Source organism: Diorhabda sublineata, chromosome X (genome assembly GCF_026230105.1).
Source record: "Diorhabda sublineata isolate icDioSubl1.1 chromosome X, icDioSubl1.1, whole genome shotgun sequence".
In the NCBI taxonomy this organism is placed as follows: domain Eukaryota; kingdom Metazoa; phylum Arthropoda; class Insecta; order Coleoptera; family Chrysomelidae; genus Diorhabda; species Diorhabda sublineata.
Window position 1 is genome coordinate 38989623 of NC_079485.1, and position 25965 is coordinate 39015587.

General features: G+C 30.4%; 1 protein-coding gene across 1 annotated transcript in view; it reads right to left on the minus strand.

Moving 5' to 3' along the window:
• Positions 1-25965, minus strand: part of LOC130451359 (suppressor of lurcher protein 1) — a 218854-nt gene that overhangs the window by 72433 nt on the left and 120456 nt on the right. The window contains exon 3 of the mRNA XM_056790332.1: positions 564-627. Within this exon, the coding sequence (XP_056646310.1) occupies positions 564-627 (64 nt within the window). The remainder of the gene's footprint in view (positions 1-563; positions 628-25965) is intronic.

The following is a 25965-nucleotide window of genomic DNA, read 5'->3' on the forward strand; positions in this document are numbered from 1 at the left end:
ATGTGACTTTGGATATTATGAGCTTCCAAAAATATCTCCGATTTAATCTTAGTAGCGATAAGTTAAATGAGCTAGTCAAAAACAATGAAATTAGAGAATTCCACACCTGGGAATAGATGGAGTGGAAAATGATTCAGATATATGTTCCTACATGCTTTACTGACGGTTGTAATGAGTTGCGTTTCTTGTATAAGTGATGATGACTCTTTTTATATTGAAATAGGTTGATCTCTACAACCCTCTCTCAAAATTCGCAATATCTAAATTATCGTATTTTGCTGTTGAGGATTTCCAATTTTTAGTGATTGTTTGGCTTTAAATGCAATTTTTGAAAGTTTCCTTAAGCAAATTTTCTTTTTTTTTTCACGATATAGGACCGAATTTAATTTTTATCAGTCTTCAAGTTCAATCGGTCCAGAATCCTAATACTCCCTTACTATTATTTTTTCACCCTTCTCAAAATTATTTTTCATTACATGTAACTAAATTTAGAGGCAACTTCCAAACATTTAACTTTCGTAAAATGGTGCATCAATTCTAAAACTTTATTAATTCATTCCTACCTGGATGAACTGCGACACCTGCTGCAATTAGAGTTGATTCTATTAACAGCACATACAGGGGCACCTGAAACAATCGAGAGAGTGATTATTTTATCCAGAAAATACCGTTTTTTTACAATTTATATCCATTCAATGGATGCTACAATATTGGATAATATAGAATTACCAAGAGATAAAAATTTTCGTACGAATAGTTATAACTTGAATAAAATTGATTCATTCGTAACGCTTTTATTCTATTGTACATTTTTGCAATTTTTTAGCTGTGTAAATTTACTCGAACTTTGTTGCCATGTTTACCAATAACAAGTTTAACTATTAACCCTTTGAGTCCAGCCACTTTGGCAATAATGGCAGTTTTCTGAATTATCCGCTACTGACAATGACAGTGACATCAGGTAGGAACAATGTTGCACGCAGGCAAAATATAAGTGTATGTTTTTTCAGTAAACTGAAGTGTATATACTACGAAAAGTCTTGGACACCCTGTGTTTAGTTAAAAAATTGGTCTCATAAAATTCAAAAAAAAAAGATAAAAGTATTTCATTAGGAAGTTTGTTATTTATAAACAATAGTTTTCTACTAAGTAGAAAACATGAATCTTTGGCTGAGAGTCGGTATAACCTCCTCCACGTTACAATAATATGCTGAAACCCCAACCACACTACTATTCAAACCTTTTTTGCGCAATGTGGTCGGGCACAAGAATTTTCACATGAATCAATTGGTTAGAAGATAAATGTAAGAATTTGTTAGCTGTAATTTTGACTTGTCATATTGTATGGTAGGCAAACATTATTTCCTTAGAAAATTACGGTACCCCCTTGATAGGCAGTAGTATAGTGGGATATATGTGTATATGTCGGTTGTCGATTCTCATAACTAATCAGCCCATTTCTTGTATCATCTGGAAGTAACACTCATCTCAGTTGGGAAAAAAACCTACCGCATCCTCTATGTCTAGGGCGTCTAACGAAACTTCCTGTCTTCAGACATTCCAGGACGTACACTACATGATATGGTGCTGGTCATTTTATTAATATGAAATCATTATTTGGTTTGGCATTTAGATGAAATTTCAGTGTTTCATCTATGTTCAATAATTGAATACAAAATTAGTTGCGATCGTTTAAAAAAGTTAATCACACGATCTTATTGATCAATTGTAATTCATGTTATTATTTTGTTCTTGAGCTTGGCAACGTTACAACTATGTTGCTTTTGTGAAATTCACTTGATTTTGATTGGAGTATCATTTTCAAATGCACCCGTTTTGTTATGAAAATAGTTGATTATGATTGGTTGAGACCCATTGATTTTTGAATACAATGTTAAAATAGATAAAATAGGGTGTAGATATCAAATAACTGAATAATTATATACTTATAGAAAGAAATTCAAATAGGAGAAGAAACTTTTGTAATTAACGTTAGACTTAACATTCTCAGTCCAAATTGTATCAAGATCTGTATTGATCTTTGCTTCTGCAATTATTTATAAACAATATATATTATAGGGAGAACCAATTAACAAAAAATTTCTAATTGATGATAAATATTACTTATGTCGTTCGTGGTATCAACAATTACTATTCTAATGGAAATTATCTCCTGGAGTGCCATTCAGTTCTATTGACTTTAATAACAATATGCATAAGATTACACAGATGCATTATTCTCTGATTTACACATAACTGGGCTGAACTAACTCCCAAGGAATTAATCATTTTCAGCCATTTGTGTATCTGTATATTCGTTCCAGAATTTGTAATTTTCTTAGATTCGGTTACATTTTATTCTTTTGAGATATATTATTATAATGATTTTCAAATATGAATAGTGGAGAGTGAAATAATATTTAATTTGAGTAACAATAAACAAATGAATATTGATATCCTCTATAAATATCTAAAGGAGTAAAGAAATCGAAACTGAAAAAGGTGACATATCAAATATACATCCAACACTTTCTTAAAATGGATAATTTGCTTATACGTATTGAATTAGCCGAATACAAGCAATTTCTTGTTTTCAATTTATTAAAGCATTTTCTGTCCTAATTCTCCAGTTATCATTATGTTAAGTAAATTGTTGCGACAAAATAAGAGGCATCCTTTTTATAACATAAATCGAAATCTTGAACAACACAAGATGTGCGATATAAACCTCTCGTGTTGGCGAAACGTAATAATTTGAGAGCTTTTGTTTGAATATGAATTAGTTGCAATATAAAATAAATAATCAGTATTGCTTGTGACTCTGTTGACAACTATTAATAAAACATAAAATATAAAATCAAAGAAGAATGAATTCGTGCCTGCAGCCTCTTCTTTAGCAAAAATAAGATGATCCTGTTTGCACACATGTTTTAACGGGATAAAAATAAAAACCACTAACGCAATTATTATAGTCTACAAATGAAATCATATTTCGGGACGGTTGAAAAGCGTTTAGAAATGTGGTATTGATCTATCAAATTGACATCAAATTGAGAATGCTTCAAGCAAATATATAAATATAGATTTGTAATAAGAGTAATTCATCATTATTGAATATTTGTTTCTACAGACCGTGAAATTCCTTGGATCGTATCTTTCTTAAATATATTTATGTTACCGACACGTTTTCCGCTTAAAGTAAGATGTAATCCATAGGTTATCAAAATATAAATTTTCGCAGATTAGATTAGTGAAAATTAGTTTCTTACCCGTGAACTGGATAAGTTATGGAAAAAGTTATTCGAAATTAAACTTTTTTGGCATATATAAAGTGTTAACAATATCAGTTCTAAAATCTTGATTTTCCTAGATCTCTCTTTTTCTTTGTTATTCTCTTCTTAAAGCCACAATCCATTTGCTTGGGATATGGTTATAAAATGGAAATAATTGATTTCTCGATTGAATCACAAGACTAAATAATTATCATTATATGAGAACGGGAACATATTGATAATTGTCACTTAAAAATATAAAATAATTTTGAATATTCGAAAGTAATATTATATGGTATTTTCATTACTTGTAAGTTTCTCTCTTGACTTAATTCTCTTAAATTTATCATGAAATTTAAGATTGGTAAATATCAACGCAGTGAATTAATTATGTTCAAATATCCTTACACAGAGATAATAATTTAAAGTTGTTCTTACCTAGTAAACATACGCGAGAAAATCGGTATCAACGCAATGTTTTTCGAATAGTAGAAAAATAGTCATACTGTACAATACGAACATTATAAACCATACACGTTCTATTCCACATTAGCAGAATAGAAATAAAAAAATCGGTTGTGTGGGGTATAAAAGAAACCACTGAAACGATCTAGATATTCTGGATCCGACAATAGCTGGGGATGAAATATGATGTTCAACAATTCACAAAGTTCAAATCTGTTTCTAATGCATTATATACTGTACGACTTCACAGCACCAAAAAAGTATAAACTCTGTAGAAAATATATTTATGTCATCGACTATCCTGTATATTTGTGTACGATCCCCATTCCTCTCTTCCAAAAATCAAAAATTAACTGAATGTTAACATCCATGATACAGATTTTGAACAGAACTTTCAGTCTATTGTACAGATGGTAAATGTGAAGTAAAAGTATACAAGATATTAATATTTATAACAATAATGTGAATATTCAATTGAACAAATGCCAGGAATGATTAGAAAACATTGTAGGCAATATTAAACAAGTTTTATCTCAATTATAAGGGTTAATAATCTAATGAAATTTAGTAAGGAAATTTAGGGTTACTTTGGGGTATGGTGATTCCCCATAGGTTCTTTGAATCTATCCTATATGTCACCTAGCACGTGAATATTTCGAAATAGAACATAATGTAATGTTTTTCTTATTTATTTATACTATTTTCTATCGGTGGGGTGAATTTATAAACACTGTCTTTCACTTACTTTTATTTAAACATTTACACTAGACTTAACTAACTTATACAATAATTAATTTGTAGGATAGTGCGGACTGCAATGTTAGTAGAATTCTCTCCACAGTTTCAATTTCATTAATCATGGAATTGAGAATTGAAATACGACTGCTTGAAATATCTGCTTTCGTTTCAGCATGATCAAAAATATTACCCCATGACGATTCAAATTGAATTCCATCAACGACGCTCTCAATTTTTTCTAGTCTTCCTATTTTTAATGTTTAATTTTTTCCATTATTTCCTGTATCCTCAAATTCTCAATGAAATATTCTTATTTCTATTTGCTTTTTCAATGATCTAATATTAAACAAGCAATAAACAACATAATTGAGAGAATTATTCGCGGATAAAATGCTATTACGAGTAGTTTTGATAAATTATAAATAATTTCGTTTATTATTAACGAACTTACAGCATAGATGTTACGTTTTATTGTCGAAAGCTATAAAGACTGGCAAGATTCATTTGGAAGGGATTTTTGAATTCACTCAACCCTTTACAAACAAACTTATATACAATGCTGATTTACGGCTTTCTCTAATTTGGGTTAATTAACGCATTCCGCTAATATTGATCTACTTTTAATATCTTTTGATCACTGTTATTTTCCAAACAATGATTTTTGAGAATCAACAAATTTTCTCTTTAGTTTTGTGCTGAAATGTAGATGGTACGTGAGAGAGGAAGATGATATGATTTATTCAGGAAGAAATGTGTTATTATAATTATCTTTGTATTTCATATTTTTATTGGAAATTCATAATTAATAAGAAGCACAACTCTGTGGATCTACTTCTTATGAGGTTCCTACTAAAAATTTTCAGTTTCAAAATTTCATTACTCAATGTTTTTTCTCAAAAAAAAAAAATAACAGGAGACTCCTAAATAAATCCGGTGTCAGTCTAGTTATACAGCTGGGAAACAGAAAACAATTCCTAGTCACAGTTATTCAATTCTAATGTCCAGAAGGTTTTCAATCAATATTCTTACAAAATACATTTAATGCAAGATCTCACTCCTGTAGATTGAGAAAAGAGACACGCTGATATAAGTAGAATATCAATAAATATTGTTTTCAAATAAAATATTGTAAAGTGGCGTTTTAACAATAAATGTTTGGTGGTATTTGATCGATGGCCGTTTGATTGAGTCTTGAGTATTTTTATGACGGGAATTTGATAAGCAAAAGGTACTTCGATTTGATAAAGAATATTATTCACATCAACTTGATGATATTCTACTAAATTTTAAAACGACTATGTTGTGTCTACGGAGTGCTGCACCGATTAGCGAGTAGCATCACATCTGAATGTGTATTTCCAAGACTGATGGATTAGCCGACTATGATTTGTTTTTTGGTGACGTTTAAAAGTATTACACTGTTACACCTCCATAATGATTAAACGATGCAGTGAAGATTGACATCAATTTGTGCGTAAACTGTAGTGAGAATGTTACTGTAGTACAAGTCTCTCATCTCTCTTTGTTTTCCATATAAAAACCCTTGTTTATAATTTCCAAGTACCTATCGCAATAATATAGGTATCTATCAATAAAATTATATTACGTAACCAAAACTGTTGTAAAACGTTGTAAAAAACAGGTGCTTACATAAAATGTGTAATAATACTCATGGTTTATAACTTCGATATCGCACTTCAAATAGTTTTGAAGACATATTAGATATATACACAACTTTGTAGGACGTCACTATGTATATATACCCTACAACAAAAAATTTTGAGAAATGAATAAAAATAATCAATCATGGAAGGCATAAGAGTGAAAAACGTCTGCTATCGGCCTTTCAATTTTTTCAGCGAACGATGTTTTCGTTTTTGCTATTTCAAGTCGCAACTAGGGGAGCAAGTTACCCTAACATACATGGCAATGTGTGTCGAGCCGGATCTCAATACTCTTTCCAATCAGTTTTGGATTATGTGAACATTTTCAGACATTGCTGTTTTTTGTGGGGCGCTACTACTCAAGATTTGATTGTACAAGTCTCTCGAACTATCCAAATGTTTCACTCATAGTCGATCAGCACTTTTGAACAGTATATGTGTTCTTAATTTTATCTATTCTTTTTTCAATTTCCGTTTCAAATATTTTAAATAGTTTTTTTTCGTGTGGCTTTTATACAGAATTGCGCGAAAAAATTTAGTTGCAACCCTAGTCAACGTTTTTTTATAAAAGGTATGTCATTTAGGATCATTGAAAAGATCGATTATGGATCTTCCTCCAGAGATAATGCCAATCTTCTATTTCCGTCTAATATATGTGAATTCGCTAAAAGCACCCTGTGTAATTTACTTTTCGGTATATCTTGTATTAATTCGCATTCTAACCCTATACTATTAAATTTTAACGAATGTTAATGTTAAGCTGGTATTCTGACTGCCTAACTTTTTTTTTATTTCTAATACAAATTCATTCACAATGAACGATAGCCTCCATGAAAATCTTGGAGAGAGAGAGAGAGAGAGAGAGAGAGAGAGAGAGAGAGAGAGAGAGAGAGAGAGCACATACATTTGCCAAGAGAAGGTTTTGGTTGTTGGTCAATTTCCGTATCTCCAATATTATTAGTATTACATTTGAGTTGATTAACTCTATTTTCAGATCCCTTATTACACCTAAAAGGTGAATATCTATCTAGCACACGCGTGGTTGCCTTAAATTATCAATATATAATATGGATTTGATATTTCATCATATACAAAAAGATTTGAAGTCCACTCACTAAATCGTAATCAGAATTAGTCGGAGTAATTTAGAAACGTTGGTAGCCGGAAGCCAAATGTTGCGAATATTGAAAATTTATTTTTTTTTTAATTTGAAAGGAGAGACGTCGATAATATTCTATAAGTGTATAAGTGTACTACTCTTGAGGTTTATTTTATGGATTCAAGTTCATTACATTTCATATTGTAGGCGAATAATCTCTAGCATCTAATATAAACGCAACACAAAGCTTCTAAGCTTGATACTTTATTAAAGTCCTAGCGATAACGTGTGATGAATATATACAGAGATCTTGTAATATAAGTATAATATGACAAAGAAGGATGAAACACTACAAATGAAAAAGTTTTTAGTGAACTCATTTCATTATCACTTCAAAATATATAACATATAAAATGTTGTATTCAGAAAAAAACAGAAATAAAGGAGAAACCTGAATAAGAAAGTTATAACATTATAAATGTAGTTGCATTTATTGTCGCTATCGTTTAATGGAATGGAATATACTATAAGTATTCGAAGTATGCAGTTGCATTGAAGTGTACATTTCCCTTTACCTGTCGTTTCATGATCCACCATATACTTATCTTATAAATATTTGCAACAAAAGGGAAAAAATTGCAATGTCCATGCATTTGTTTCTTATATATTCGATTGAAATAATAATCTTATTAATCTGAAATAAAATGATCTTGACTTAAGTAATTACACAGCCTCGTAACATGTTAAAATGAAGTTCTTGGAAGTTTTATCCAGTTAATCACTTTGAAACAGATTCCCAAGCTTCAGTTATTACCATAATATTCTATATTTCCATGAAATCCCTACACAGTCCTTTAATGTAATTTTATCATTAGTAGAACAGACCCTTCCGACTTCAAAATTAAATTACTGCGAAACCCTTGATTTTATCTAGATTATATAATCAAGCTACCTATTTCATAGAGGCAATCATCCCACGAAATGAAAGCTATAGGTGTCCGTATATAGTAAGCTATACATTCAATTCCGATAAAAGCAATTCTGATAATACAATATTTTTATACAAATAATATTATCTCCCTAAACGACGCCGTTTAAGCATAGAGGTGTATCGGAAAGATGAGCAAAGCTCAAACAAAAATTTCATAGCGTGATTGATTCATTTCTTTACCCATTGTTCAGAATTGCAAAGCGCTCAAAAACTAATCTAGAAGACATTCCAAGCATAATTCACGCAATGATGATGAATAAAAGATGTGGAGTTCTAGGCAGGTACCAATTTGGTTGATCTACAAAGCAAATAAGTTTCACTTAATTTGAACGTAGATAATGATAATCTTTTTATGTTCTATATCATAATTTCTTAATCAAACCAACAAATTATGGAAAAGCATTGAATGATGGACAGTTCTTTGAGAGGTTATTTTTTCCTGAGAAATCAAGATTCATAACTACTATCTTAGTTGTAAATATGGGTAATGAGTAGGATTATTGTATTCGCAATGTCAGGTTTTGTTTCTCAATTTTTGTTATTCACCTACAAATCTGTGAATGGCTCTCAAGTTTCTTTTGACGCGAAGGTTGCGATGGACATTTTTTCCGTCAAGATGTACAATAAAATACAGTTATTGACATGAAAAATAATTGGGTATTTTGATAACGATTTCTTTCCTTATGTTCTTGATTTTAGGTGTCTTCTGTTTCAAAATTAGTTCATAAATTTCATAAATTTTGTAGCTGTAGAAAAGCAGAATCGTTCAAAATATTCCTATCAAAATGTTTCAAAACTAAGTTGGGAAAGTTTATATTAGTAGGATTTGTTCGCAAAGCTATATTAAATCAAGTGCAAGAGTTAATAAAGACAATTTATTCAGTTAGAAATCCGATTGGTTACTCCAAAGTTACTGAATTAATTAATAGTCTTCTGAAAGCCTCGCTTTATAATAGCAAATTTGTGAGGATATATGAATGTTTTCTCAAGCTTACAATTCGAGAGTATATCTATTCATGAAATTGTATTATAAGTGACTCATATAGTGAAGTTATATCACTCCAACTTCAAATACTTAAAAGAAACGTATTATCTTCAAACGTCCTTCACATAAATATTATAGATTTTGCTCCAAAAAGTTTCCTAATTTTCACACACCACCTATGTATATAAACAGGTATTATGTAACCGAAAACTGAGATTCTCCAGCAGAAATTTGAAATCGGAGGAATTCATTTCCTAGAATAATATGTAATCTTGGTAGGTTTGTGGGTCCACTATAAATAAAAGCGATTCAAATAATTCACATGGCTGCATATGAAAAGATGTTTAATATATGGAGACCAACAGAATAGTACATTCATAGGAAGCAGTGAGCAGCGCAGTTGAAAAAAACCTGTCATTTTTAGCTTGTTATGAGAAGGCAAGTAGTGTTACGATACGAATAACGTCTCAATACAACTATAGAGTAACGAGAAAACGAGACAGGGAGAAATGAAATTGAAGTGAGTTGAATGGACGACATATACAGATGTGGATATTAGATATACACGGGTTTCAATTGGCACTCCTTCCAAACTGGAAATCCTAATGAAAAATATGTTAATTTATGTAAATTTAATTAATTCACAATCGGAAATTTTACCAACAACTACAAACTAGTATTTATTTAACGGAACTTCACCATAACGTCCCCTCGCTTTTTGCTTTGAACATAGCATGAATTTTCGAGAACGTATTTTCAAATTCTTGAAAATTTTATGCCGTCGCTCATATCACTTTTCTACAATCACTGATCTTGCAGTTATTTTCATACCCTATCTATATGCAATAGCGCAGGGCTGTTGGATACCCATTCTAATAAATGCATTTTATTGACCTTGAACTCAATATTTTTTTTGAGTTATGACAGTCTTGCTGGACGTCCAGGCTCTAAGTTTCTTTTATCTGTGTAAACAATATGCTAATGATTGAATATTCATCCCACCCACACCATAATGGATACCTGAAATTTTACTTTTCGTTTCGGACAACTTTTTTCACTTAGAACTCTGCTCCAACTATCACCTATATAGATTTTACAACGAGATTAATCTCTCCAATGTATTTTGTTTCGCTGTTACATGTCCAATATTTTATGGTCTCTGGCCCATTTTACTCTAATTTTTTTTTGTGTTCAAGTCAATGAGAGTTTACTAGGTATTCAGTAATATGTGGATCTTGAAACATGTCTTTCTAGACTATAACTCTATAGTTTATCCAATTGGCCGTAATTATTACGCCTAATTTGCTTCATTATTCATATATGTCGTTATCAATGTAATTGCTTATCTTTGTATTACTAAGTGTTTGAGTCACTGAAATGTTCTAAAATTTATTCGATAGTTTTTAATGATTGATTAGAATTTTAGTAGCTATGTTGATTCAGACAGGACAGATTCACATTTCGATTCATATAACAGAATATTGACGCGGAAAAGAAAACTGCGTTAGTGAATCATATAAGTATGATTTGAAAAGGGGTCAAGAGCAACGAGCATATTACGACAATTAATTATATCTCTGCATATTCATTTACGGTGTATCTAGTACAAGTTTTACATGGAAAATTATTTTTTTCAAATACTAGTACAATTCTTAATCAAATTTGTACTCTTTTCTCTAAACCATTTTGAAAATATGAATATTCGAAAACATTCTCTGCTGTACTCATTCAATTCTGAATTAACTTGATAAATTCTTAACTTCTTATTATTTCCTATGTCAGGTAGAATAGGAAAAAAGATAAATTGAAGTAACTGAATATTTTCTTTATCATTTCACGAAACACATGATCTTCCTACAAATTTAGCACAAAATACGGCAGCAACAGTTTTAAACTCAAACATAAATTATAATCCTTTGGCAAAAGCGGATCTTATATGTGATATTGTGTTATCTAGAGAAGTAGCACTACCGTAACTACAAAGGACCCAACACATATACATGCTGCATCAGTTTTTAAAAGCAGTTTATGTTTATCCGTTTACTTTTTTCATGCGATTCACTTTCTGTAGTAAAATTATTTTCTAACGCAATGAAAATGGGAAAACAATCACAAACCATGCTGCTAGTTTTATATTTTTAATATTCGAACTAAAAATCTATATTTTTATGAAATAAATTATAACGCTTTTTTAAGATCGGAAATTGATAGCAATGTCTAGTCAAACCTCTTATCTTTGAAGTATGGGCGGATTTAGGTCAAAATTTTTGAGGGTGCCACCTATCCTAAAGTATTCTATTTAAATGGTCCGTTTTTTAATGCCTATCCCAAGTAGGCCCTAGCTGTTTCATTTATTATAACAAAAATAAAGCCCCCAACATTTTATTAATATAGCTCATTTCAGTTGAAAAAACTGTCTATCTACTTCGGAATTTTATTATGAAAACCGCTCTAGAATATTGTTTTTATTCGTTGCTACAAAAGCTTTATGAGAATATTCAAAAAGGATTTATTCTTTTTTTAAATAATGTCTACTCTAGCCTATACAGCCATTACTCCATTGTAACAACATTTTGTGATTTTTGTAAGGCTTTCGATTGTGTTAATCATAATATTTTAATCAACAAATTGCAGTACTACGGTTTCAGGAGAACACCTCTCGTATGGTCCAAGTCTACCTCACCAATAGAAGCCAGCTTGTAAGGGTTGATACAACGATGTCTTCTTGCAAGCCAATAGAATGTGAAGTGTATCTATACTGGAGAACAGTATTAGGCCCTATTTTGGTTTTTCTGTTTATAAATGACATCGCCTATGTAGAAATCAGTGATAAAATATGACCCTTGTTTCTCTTGGAGCAACCCTGATCTCACGGCACTTCATATCTAGTGACCTAATCACCCTTAAATCATGGTGCGATTCTAATCGATGTCTCAACGTTTCTAAAACCAAAGTTATCATATAAAATTACATTGCAGCCTTTATCATTAAATAACACCACCATTGACGTCGTTGAATCTGTAAAATTCTTGATGCTTGTTGCATATTGCCGCCTTATCTAAAGACTGAAGTTCCTCCTGTTTTGCGCTGAGATCAGTTTCCAAATAACTGAACTTATCCATTTTCTTAACAGTCTATTATGCCCTTATTGATTCGTATCTCAGATATGCCCTTCCCTTCTGGGGTACGTGTGGTGCGTCTCAATTTGAGCGAATCTTCAATCTACAAAAGAGAGCTGTTAGATATTTAGTCGGACTAAACAGCAGGGCTCACGACCTTTACCTACCCACTCTACGTTCAGCTAGGGCTCAATATTTTACAATGCAAAAAAATGCAGAATCACTTACCAAATGAAAACAAATCGATATCATATTTTTCCGCATTCAGCAAAAATTTGAGGGCATATTTATTGGAAAGTGCCTTTTACTCTGTAAACGACTTCTATTCTAATATATCTATACTGATCTAATTTTTGCTATGGATTTATACAAGACTTATGTACTAATTATTACCTATAATTTTGTTACTCATTGTGGTTTTCTTCTGTATATTGAAATTTTATTTTGTTTTGTTTTTTCTTCGTTTAGTTATTTTTATTTCTGTATCTTAGTTTTTACAAGTGTTTTTCTACAAATTGTATGAATTTTTGATAATAAAGTATTTCTCTGTCTTTCTCTTTCTGGTAATAGACCCATTCTACGTCTGAATGTTTTTGGTGTGTTTTTATGGGGCAATTAACCTGAAATAATGATATGTTATCTTAAATAGTCCTGGTAATATTATTGTTCATATAGTAGTTTTGGAGTGATGACAACAGAGTCCTGTGAATAATTTCAAGTGAATTCTACCGATGCATCATTAAACAAACATATTAAATTGAGACTTCATTTTATGAACTTGAGAAATACGTCATAAGTTCATTTATTCTGAAGAAAAAAACAAATATACATTTATCGGAGTTCATAAATGTTGACAAGTTCCTAAGTTGTATGAATGAAATACTTCGAAATCCATTTGTTGGTTTTTAAGGGTCTCTATTCAAACATATAATATTCAATAAACATAGAGCAAACGGAACATCTGTCACAAAAATATGACTAACTGTTGCAAGACCCTTTATATGGATGGTTAGGGATACAGGCCGGTTAGTAAAACAAATTTATTCAACCGCTGCTGTTTAATGAAATTTCAGCCCAAGCGTGGAAGTTATACAGTAAACAATTGAAACATTCAAATCTACGTCAATTTGTTCATTCGTGGTCAGTCATAACGAGAGAAGGACGAAAACACAATGGACAAACTCAATAGTTTGTCCCAAATTGGGTGAATTACAACTCTCATTCATGAATTTCCCTTTGCTATCGCAGGCGTTTGATTAAAAGCTATAAATATTCTAGACACGATAAATTTACTATGCACAGATCATATATTTTGCAGCTAATATAAAAATGATGATGAATAGAAAAAAGCTCTTATAAATATTATTGAGAGACATTGTAGTAAATGGAAGACAATGTTAATAAAGAGTTCAGTGGTGTGTGAAAAATAGTTTAAATGCATTTTTATATTAATCAATTAATTGAATGCAGACCTGTCTGAATAGCCAACGGGTAAACATAGTTAACTGCTACTCTGACAACTTACCGCCTTACAAGAATTAGGAAAAAAATTCAACTTCAAATAAATCCTGAAGAATCTGATAATATAAACATTTCCTCCAAATATCAAACTGACGAAGAATACAATTTATGGGAAAAGAAACTTTACTTCATGTTGTCCCACTTAGGCTTAATACCTCAAAATATTTTAGAAATGTGTATCTGTGCAAATATAATAATTTTTATTTAAACATTTTTTTTTGTATATTCTATCTTAAGTAAGTTATTGCACTTCCACACACTAATGGGCCACCCCAAATATACGTATAATCGCTTCTTATTTTGTATTTTTCAAAGAAATTCCTCTGTACTAGAGATATCAAATATTGTGATAGTGTTCCTTGGAAATTGGATCATATTTCGTACAAAATTTATAGTATGTAATACTCATCATCCACCTTTTTCATTACCGATTGTATAAATTGAAAAACATTCCTATACGAGTGGATTACCATACCGGTAAATCCTGCATTTTTCATTTCATACTATTAATAGCAGTAAAATTAGAGTACCACTTTGCGCTCAAATAGATTTGAGTCACTTTATTATCCATGTAAACGAATATCCAGTTGAAAAATGCTGGAATTTTCCTATTTTTTGGTCATTTCCTGATTGAAAGTTTTTAAATGAAAAGTCAGATTTAAATGATTCGATAATATTTTGTTTTTGTTCAAGAAATACTATTCAAAAATAGGTAAATAATGATTAGAATTATACTGAAATAAAAAATTAAATAAAATTTGTTTAACTGAGAAGTGTGTAAGGCCAAGGAATCTCTGACTAGAGGAAAATTCAGACGTATTAATTTCACAAGGATGTTGGTTTCCTAGGGAAAAGTCAGCTCAATGTTTATCAAAATAAGCTTTGGTTTTAACAGTATAAACAACAAAAGTTGTTTGACTGAAAATAACTCGCACTAATAGTATGAAAGCTGTTTTTATATACACGTCTTTTGAAGGTTAGTCCTAACTAATATAGATTTAATGCTAGAAGCTCTATCTGTGTGTCAGCATAAGAAGTTTCAGGCCCACTTTATATTCAGCCTCACTTTAAGTTTCACTCTGGAATAGTGATAGTGATAATCCCCGCGAGAGAAATGATAGTTCAGTAGAATCGCGAAAAATATTACACTTGAACTACCATATAGCAGACGGTTTGAATACATCTTGTGAATAATTACGGCTCATTACGCACAAATACTTATCATTGATGTTATCCTGACAATGATAATTGAGAGCCAATAAAATATTTCAAATACGTATTAGCCTATTTGATATACAAGAAGTTCGGGTTTGAAATATTGTTTCGGTAAGATTATGTGTCATGTTTTCTAAGAATCCGGTCATATCTCAGGAATCTTTATAGTGCAACTTTAAAAAGAAGTTCTAGAACGGAAGCTGCCTTCAAAAAATCTTGGAAGACATTAATTGAATCTTCTAAGTTATGTTATGGTACATTTCACTTTGAATTTTTGTGATTAAATCAAAACTTACGAGTAACTTCTATCACTACGAAATAACATCTTTATAAAGCCTTAAATTCAGGTAAATCTGAAGTTTAACTAAAGATAAACAAAAAATAGTGAATAATATTTTATCATAGTTTCATCCATTACTCAATAAAATATGAGGATTAACCGTAATAATTCAGAATTACTAAATAAAAACAGTTTCCGACTTCCTGCTGCGAGGGCAAATAACTCAAAATGAATCACTCTCTGACCACACATTATATAACTTCCTGCGAGGAAATACATAATGATATATTATGATTGAAGCATTGTTTGTGTGGCTTCATGAAATAAAACTTGTGAACGTTGTTTGTTTTACTGTAGTTTTAACAAGTTGTTTATGCAAACTTTCTTGAAATGTTTCTCTGCCTAGAAGTGAAAGATGGTATTGAAATTTCTTAATGATGTTGATATATGCAAAATAATTTTTGCAAAACATCCATATCAAAAGTCAAGTTTGCCGGAGTGATGCAACAGGTAATTTTTAGAGATTTCATCAGTCAGGAAGTCATTGTTTCTGGAGGACAGTTTCGAATAGCAGAATGAGTACTCGACCGACGTTTTATGATGTCTCTATAAGTAATTTCTTCCTGCAAATCAGATTGGTTCTAGTCCGGTAAAATGGGTTATAGCCTTTTTCTTATCAAAGTATTGGTTTCGACTTACTTCGTATTTTCCGTTATAAGCCTTACATGGCTTTACTAGCATAAGTAGAAATCAGTACAATGATTGTGACGCAAGTCTATATAGGGCAGACTTCTCAAGTATTCAGAAAATACACTAAAAGGTCATAAAAAAAATAAAACTGCGTTAGCGAATCACTAAATATCGAAAAAACATACATCCAATTATAAAGATTCATAAATTCTTGAAATGGAATCAAATATATGGAAAAGAGAATTTTTAGGAATGGTTTACATACATAAAAACGAGAAAGCTATCAATGATAGAAAAGTACAAAATAATTTACGGAAAATTTAAAATTCCATTTTTTAAATTTTAATACAACTACAAATAATATAATTGATAGCTGCTACATACTTTTGAGATGTAAAAACTAAGGAAAAATTAGTTTTTCTGGTTAAAACTGATTTCTATTTTGATTTTAATATGTAGCAGCCTTTGATAATTCATGGTTTATTAATGCAATTTTATTTTTTATTGTATTAGTGACTTTTTAATATAGTTTATAAATAGTGAGGGTGTCTGTCCTATGTGAGTAACGTCACAACCATTACAAGGTACTCCTTTTTTATGGGAGTCTTACATTTTAGTTTAGGGAAATATTGTATTATCTCTTTTATGAATTGTACTAATTCGATAGTTCTTGTATATATGGTGACTAAAGATGTTTAATTATTTATAAAATTGTAATTCTAAATTACAAAAAACCATTATTTTCATGTATTTCACTTTAACACTGTTTGACCAGAAATATTCACTAGATCAATGTCTTGAAATTTGTTAAATAAAATGGAGTGAAGTTTTATCAAAAATATTGATTTTATTCTTATTAATCGATGATCACCTGACCAGAATGATCACAAAAATCTCCAATCCACAGAGAACATTGAACCCACGAGACACAATACTCCTCAACTGCAATGTTGCAAACCTTGAATTTGATACTTCGGCCTATTACGGGAATTATTATTCTTTCACTTTTCTCAAGCTTGATTTATCTAAACTTTCAATTGGTACTATGGTTTGTTTAACAGATATTGGTTGAAGAGCATTTTACTAGGTTGTTTACCTTTTTTCTAAAAAGAATATCTATTAAAATAGAATGAAAATTAAGAAGAAGTCAAGAATGTAGTAATGAAATTTCAAACTGCGAAAAATACTGTTGAGGCTAATGTCCGAACAATTATTGGAATATATACGTCTCCACTTAAGAATGAGACAGCGATAGAACCTTGTTAACATTAACATTTCTAGTGGATCTAATGCTTTTTCGTTCGGAAGCTATACCAAAGACAATATCAGCCATCGCTGCTTGAAACATTTTTATATGAAATTTTTACATCGAGAGTCAACATGCATCCTCGATCTCGGGAGACTAGTCTGATAAGAAGTTGCAATTTGCATACTCTCTAAATGTTGAAGGGATTGATAGTAGGTGGTACCGTGTACTTATACTCTGTTTAGTACGTCATTTGGATATTGGTTACTTTCGACGAGATGGATTCGTTATGGTATTTAGAACTGTTCCATTATGAGTGACGAGGCAGAAGCGGTTTCCAGTTTTAATTTTCAACTGTCAACTCTAAAATTCAATGAGTGTAATTTTTTTTCTGATTTACTTGTGAGCCTGGAGTTTTGTGAACATAGTTTTGACTCAAGAAAAATTTGAGATTCGAGAACGATTGAGATAACCGGATGAAGCAAGATATCAGTATATATATACTACGAATCGTGTTGGGAAGGGTGATTATGTGATTTTCCGTTGAGGTAACGTTTTGTACGAGTGGGTTTTCTATGTACGGCAACGAACATACCTCGTTGAAAGAAACTAAATCTTCTTTCATCGACTTATCACCTATGTTTTCCAGCAAAATTTTCCCAAAATATTAATAATTCTAACATAACATAGTGCCAACATATTTACAATGACCATTAACGAGAGGCTAAAATTTTTATCAAACTCAGAATTTTCCTACAATTTTCGTATATGCAAAGAATTTGTATCATTATCTTCTCTCATTTTGTTCTAGTCATGTAATTGAAATTTCATATGACACATTAAAAAAAATTTGGAGAGAAATGAAGTTTCAGCAGAAATATTGCAAACAACGCCGTTAGAAAATATGTGGGATTGTACTGCTACATATTATACGATGAGGGAGACATTTTCTGATTACTCAGAGATTTAAAACTATTTCAGCTTTGTAAACTGAATTTCTTCGTAATAACGCGCCAAGAGAGATTTATAGCATACCATCTCATGTGTATGTACCCTACGAATTTTACATAAAAGTCTTGATTTACAAAAATATTCAAGACATAATAATTATTGATATAGATTCACGAATAACTGGCTGACAATTAAATAAATGGAAATCTTAATATATCAAAGTTTTTGTTTCAACATATGACGAACAAGTGAAATAACAAGTCAAGACCACTGTTTAAGGAATCAGAGAACAAATCCCCTACATTTCCTTAAGGCTTATAACAAAAAAAATGTCGCATCACATCCACCACGTAAGGGACATCTTACCATCTTACCTCTTTTCGATTTTAAAAAATAGTTTTTATATTTCTGCAATTTTGTATGCATATCACACTAAAATACAGTTTGATATACCCATACATGTCTGTGTTTTATTTCAATTAGCAAAATGTGGGGTATGTCTACCATCTATAAACTTTGCCCTATAAAATACGAACTATCCAAGGTTTAATTTTCAATTCAAATATTTCTCATACTATTTGGATCAGAAGAACAAAAATATGCACATTCGTGATATGGACTTAAATAAAAAAGAAACAGCATTGTATTACCGTCATATTTGAAGTTAAGCCGTTTGGAATCACAGTTACAGCTACTTGACCTCCTCTGCGCTATCATGATAAGTTTTATTTAGGTTTGATTTTATGCCATAAAAGACAATATTGACGCTATAGAATGGAAGCTACATTGTTTGAATACCTTTTTCTTATCAATAAGAAATGGGCCGGAGCAATGTCTTGATGAACCCACACCGAAAACGAGTGTCCTCTGTCACTCAGACTTAAATATCTTCGATGTTTATCACCTATTTTTACTAACTGCTAACTTTGTTGACAGGTTTCGGGTCATACTCTTAAATCCACATCTCATTTCTAGTAATTACCTGACTTCTCCGGCGTTTAACTAATTAGACAACGTATGAATGGTTACGCACTAATCAGATATGTTCAGCGTTCGCAAACGATTGACGTACTCATCGATTTCAGTGGTAACTGGAGCTTCTTACTGGATGGTTTTCTTTTGATTCACACCTTTCTTCAAACCGCGTCGGATACGAAATATTTTTGAGGATTTTTAACCCGATTTGGCTAAAAATCACATTACGACAAATTACTTTTAATGTGAGTCACTCATTTACAACAGTTTCTTTTGAAAAATATACACAAAATACAAACCGATCATAAATATAGCAGTATTGCCAGCTCCCAAGTTATACCTGGAACTTAATTGTCACATCTCGTGAAACTTGCTATCGTTCACATAATTCCACACTGAGCATATCTTATGCTCCTTTATATGGATTATTAGACTTTATGAGAGCATTGCGTGTATAAATCTCTCCGTGGAGTAGCTAAATTTTGAAGAAAAAGTAATTGTAAAAAAATTATGGAGGATCTTTTCGAATCCAAATTTTTTTCAGCCCGCCCCTACAAACTTGGTTTTTATTTTTTATTTCTCAAATAAATAAAAGTTACTTGTATTACTGTTCATTTTAAAATCGGAGAAAAATCCATCTCCACGGTTTGCAACTTTCAATACGTAGTTTATTATTTGATAAACAATAAAAATCATGATGTTGTAGGTATTTCATTTTCAGAAATATCATTATTTTATAGATTTAAATCTTTAAGAAATTGATAATGAATGAGGTGTGGATTGCTAATTTCCCTTCCTTATGATGTAACGGGAATATTACTGGTAGTTAAGCACGGAATTTACAAAAGCACGTTTATAATTTTTACTTAAAATTGAGAAAAAAAAATTAATACTCAGTTTTACTGATCAATTTGTATGGATTATATCTCCGAGGATAGTGAGCTGAGGATTGTGCAATTAAGTTTTATGTGATTGCATGCTTATTACCTGATATTTCAGTTTGGATAGAATATTAATTCCTTAAACAGTAATTTTGTTTGCACGATGATCAGAAAGGTGAATTCAACTTATTTAACTTACGTACTGAAAGGAAAAAATGTATAAAACATTCATTTTTATATGTTGCAATGATCGTTAGTTATTCCATTGTTGATAATTCGTTCATAATTCATATAAATACCTCGAGGAAATTAGTATATAAATCAGCAATCATACAGTAGTAGATAATATTGACGATAATAATATTTACTACACGAACAGCAGGTGAATCAATTACGTGAGTCTCTTTATAATTGTCTTTTGTATATGATTTGGAAAGTCAACACATGAAGTACCTTCTAGTACTATATATTTCTTAGTTCAATAGCTCATAGACCACCGAGTACGGCTACCTTCATACATGACCTAATACTGGATTACGTCTCTCTTGAAGCCTCGCCAACATAGAGCCATTCTCTACAGTAGTGAGGATTCAATGTGAATCAATTATCCTTCTTCATTATATATTATAGAGCTTTCAACCTAAAACCAGGTTTTCAGTGTTGGTAAAAACGAATTTGTCATCATTATTATAATTTATAAAATGGGAAGAGATAGAGCGGATTGAATAATGTAAATAAATTATTCCGGTAATAAGTTTCGTCGTTCCGAAAGGTCAAAGTAATTAAGATTTTATATCCAGTTTATAACTCACGTCACTTGATAATCGGTAAAAGGAAGTGATATTTAGGAGTTCTAGAAGCATAACAAAAATTTATTAAAGAAAGAAAATGTTTCTACAGAAAATATCTGCAAATATTAATAGCCAATTATAAAAGGTAGTCCCTTTTCGAGTAATTAATGTTGAGAGATATTTTTATCACTATCAACTTGAAAGCATAGAGTAAAAATAGAGAAATACAGAGATATGGGAACTTGTACAAATGGGCTAGAACTGCTGATAGAGACATAAAGAATATCGGTATAGTACCCTATATATCTCTCTACTCTATTCTGATTGGATCTCCAATATTAACTCTCTATTCATAAAACACTAATCATGTGAAGCGATTAAAGAGATAGTAGTAAAGAGCTTCTTATTGAGTTCAGAATATATTAATTTCTATATAAAAATATGTAGATTCAATTTTTCAATATTGATTTTGGAGACAGAACAAAATATTTTTAATATTTCCCAAACACTAGAAGATGTGTAGAAGTTTTAAAGAATCGTAAAAAATCATTCATCAATCATCTGTCTTATAACGTAACAAAAAAACGCAGCGTATTCGGGAGTTTTTCAAAGTACGCCTTTCATTCTGTATTAAATATCAAATTTTTTTTCAAGGTAATAGTCACTTTTACGTTTGGGTTTTCGGATACGATCTTTTTAAAGATCCGGTAGAACCTAAAGTCGACTGTAACTTTGTTATTTTAAATTGAACACCCTATATATTAATACATTTTCGAAATCTACGTAAAATTTTAGTATATTTCTGTCTAAAAACTAACTTTTTTCGAAAAATGCATACTTTTTGGGTTATTACTATTTTTATAAAAAATTTGACCGCTGCAGGATTATTTTTTTACGAGGATACCCTTAAAGATCTGAGAATGGTTTCTGATCGGTTGTTTTTAGCAGACGTATTTGAATCTATGTTGAAAAGTTTGTCATTTTATACAAGGTGTGTAAAAAAATGTTCAAAGTTTAACTTCATAAATATCAAATTTCTTTATTTTCTTAAGTAGAACCACCTTGTTTTTCTATTTTAATGCATTCAAGGGTAAAAAATAGGCATAATGTATACTTTCTTATATCTGAACCTTACCGTTTCCAGATATTAAATGTTTTCTGTAAATTTTGAGAGATGCGGGTGTGTTCTAAATTTTATTTTGAGCCGTTGATACAAGCACTAAGAAATAAAGTATTTTTCTTTATCTTGTCAAGGTCTTTAAAAGAAATCAAATCAAATTGTATTTACTAATCCGATTTCAGATATTTGAGGTTTTGAATTATTATTTTATTTTTTAATTTTTTATGTATACTTTTAGAAGGCTTGGTAATGAATGACACATATTTAACTGTCATTAGGCAATTGTTGATACTTTCGAAAATCTTTAAAATGGCTCGTTCTCAACTTTATAACGAAGATTATGTAAATTTGTTTCTAATACAGGGTGAATGTGTCAAAGTTATTACAAGAGCATGTACTTCATTGCATTTGCAAGATATCCAGATAGACCACGACTAAACTCGCATACTGTTAAAAGAATCCTCAACAATTTGAAGCTATACGTTTCATTTGAAGCAAAAGTTAATCTAATTGATCCAGTTATTAACAATAATAATGTCGAAATTAATGTTGTTGCATATTTTACTGCTTATCCAGAAGAATCAATACGTGTTACCGTAAGAGATCTTGGAGTAACTAAATCGTCGATTCACCCTATTTTACGAAAACATAAAATTCATCCCTATTCTTACAATTTGTGTCAAAATTTAAAACAAAACCAATTTTATTAAACGAGTAGAGTTTGCTGAATTTTTAATAATAAAATGCCAGGAAGAGGAAGATTTTTTTGAAAAACGTAATTTGGTGCGACGAATCGAAATTCACGAAAAATAGATTATTTCATAGACACAATTCCCATTATTGGAGTCAAGATAATCTTCATTTAACCAAAAAACGTGTTTTTCAATATCGGTGGCGGTTCAATGTCTTTTGTACTATTAGAAATAAGCAAATAATAACACTTCAATTTTACGATGGGAATTTGAATGGTTAGGAAACACAATCAATTAATTTATTCTTAATTAATAATGTAAAAAACACTGTTTTTGTATTTTTTAATGTTTTTTGTTTTATTTTTAGGTGGAAGATATCTTGATATTTTAAAAAATTATCTAGACCGCTTGTCACCAGACGAATAAAACAAACTTTTTTTTATTCAAGACAGTGCTTTTCTTAGAAGTGCAATTTGAAAACAGGTGGTTAGCAAATAATGGTCCTTTTCGGTGGCCCCCTCGTTCTCCCAATATGACGTCTTTAGAGTTTTTTATATGGAGTCACATAGAACAAGAGGTTTACTCACAAGCCTTATCAACTAGAATAGATTGTGAGCTAAGAATTCCAAATTCCTTCAATTCCCTCTCTGAAATAATGATAAGCCGTGCAACGAATTAAGGCGTACTGAGAAGGGTTGAAAAATGCATTGAAGTTCAAGGAAGCAATTTTGAACATTTACTTTAAAACATCAGACTATGTTCCTTTGGCTTTCAATTTTCCATAAAAAATGAACCGAATAGCTTCAAATTATCAAGTATTCTCTTAAAAATGTTTCGATCGTGGTATTTCTGGATATCTTACTGCAAAGAAAGCACATGATCTTGTAACAACTTTGCCATATTTACCATGTATTAAAAGCAAATTTACATAATCTTTTACATTTTTTACTGCTTGTATAAACAGGTCAAAATAAAATAAAAAAATAATTTATAAGGGTATGCAACGATCAATAACTCAAAAAGTATGCATTTTTCGAAAAAAGTTTTCAGACAAAAGTATACTAAAATTTTATGTAGATTTCAAAAATGTATTAATATACTATTTAAAATAACAAAGTTACAGTCGGCCATCTTTGAAAATATTTTAGTTAAAAAGATCGTATCCGAAAACCCAAGCGTAGAAATTTTCATGATTTTACGTCGTCGTGGGACGTATTATGAGTAATATGCAAAATTGTTACTAAAAGAAAAAAAATTATAGTATTTCCATAACAACAATAGACGTGTCTTGTGAGAATGTTCAATAACAAAAAATTAAATTAATTTTTGTTAATAGAACAGCTATTCTTCGATCTAATAGACCCATTGATTGTTAATGGAAATATAATTTTAATGAACGTGTAGTTTTAATTTGTCGCATTACTTATAAATCACCCTAAGAAGAAATTAATTGATTATACTCGCATCTATTTAGTATAATGAATCTCCGCTAGGGCTTAAGTTAACCTACAAAAATCTATCTTATTCCTAATTAAAAATTATTAGGGTCGTTTTTTGATGTGGAATTCTCAACTTTGATATTAACTGTTTCTAGACTAGATTTGAAGATGATGAGTAATTATATTACACTTTACTAGAAGCTTAATGACTTTATAATAGTGCGGTTAATGTTGACATATCCAAAAAATTGCAAGAAGCTCAAAATTGTTATGAATTCTCGAATACACTGTTATAAATGCATCTTGAAAAGTCCCCATTGATCCCTTCGATTATTGAGAATTAAAGGTATCAAAAATAAATATTTTCTGTTTTTTAGTTATCTTTATCATAAAAATTGATAAATCAATTAGATTATGATAAAATTTTATATTAAAAACTTTTTTGTTCTCAAAGCGACCGTTTCTGATATAACGATTCAAAAAGTTGAAAAAATTTTTTTTTATTTCCAATGTGGTTTATCAGGTAGATCTATGCCACGATTTATTGTGTTTAGTTTAAAACATTAGTTTAAAACAATAGAATAATAAGAAATAATTGGTAATGATGTAAGCAATATAAATTAAAAAAAAATGGATAAAATGATTTGTCTAATCAGTAATGATCTAATATTTATGCTTCTCATTTTTTTCGTTCTTCTTGCTTTTTGCAAGTAAATCACATGTTTCCTCCACATCAAACTTTTTACAGCCGCATTCAGCACTAATTTTGTCAAAGTTTAACCACTTATTTCCGTATGATTCATGTTCTTGTATAAAAAGACCGAATAAACAGTGGTTAGAAACTTTCAACATTATTTTCTAAAGTCAGAGAGCAATTCATCAAAATAAATTGTCAGAACTACATAAGATGTTAAAAAACAAGGATATTTGGATAATATGCAGGTAATATTTTATTTGAATTTACAATAGCTATGAAAAAATCGCAAAAATACTTTAAATATTTGGTAGATGGTAGTGACACCTACAACATTAAGATAATTTTGTGTAAAAATCACCTCAAAATAAATAGTACTTAGATCCTGAGTACAATATTCATCACTACGAATTGCCGCAGTTTGTAGAGGATGGCGGGGGTTATTAATGTAAACCAAACGTACAAAAATTATATATTAAATCTAACATTCTTTCATATAATCCTCAGTTCATTTAAGATTGAGTTTCGACCTGTTTTTTTTCATGAACTTTTGAACTACTACTTACTTCCTAAAGCAAACTAAATATTATAATAAATGAGTTCACATGCTAAGCAATATCTTAATTAAAGAGTTTTATTCGAAACATTATTCATTATGGGCAAAATGTCCAACAATACATCGAGTTTGAAACCATTGCAGAAACTTCCACTTCTGATTAGGTTCATCAAACTGTTTAACTCGGAAAACTAAGGTAAAATATGACAAGTTGGTAAAATTAATTTCTTTTGATAAATTAATCACGATAAACATCAGAAGCTTGGGATCAAAACTATAATCCTTTCCTGCTGACGTAAATTAATAGTTATATCAATTAGAATAATGGGATGTTTAATTGAACGTTCGAAGCGAACTGAATTTACATACTTTCCTACTATTCTATATTGTTCGGAACGATGTATATATTAAGTATGGATACTGATTCATCTGTATAATGATTCCATTATCGAAATAGTATATTCTAGTAATACACCACATAATAACATTAAAAGCTATGACTAATTAATTTAGTGGTATGTATAGAATTTGTTTCCTTCCTGTAAAAAATATCATGAACACTATTTTTGACTGTTTCTTGT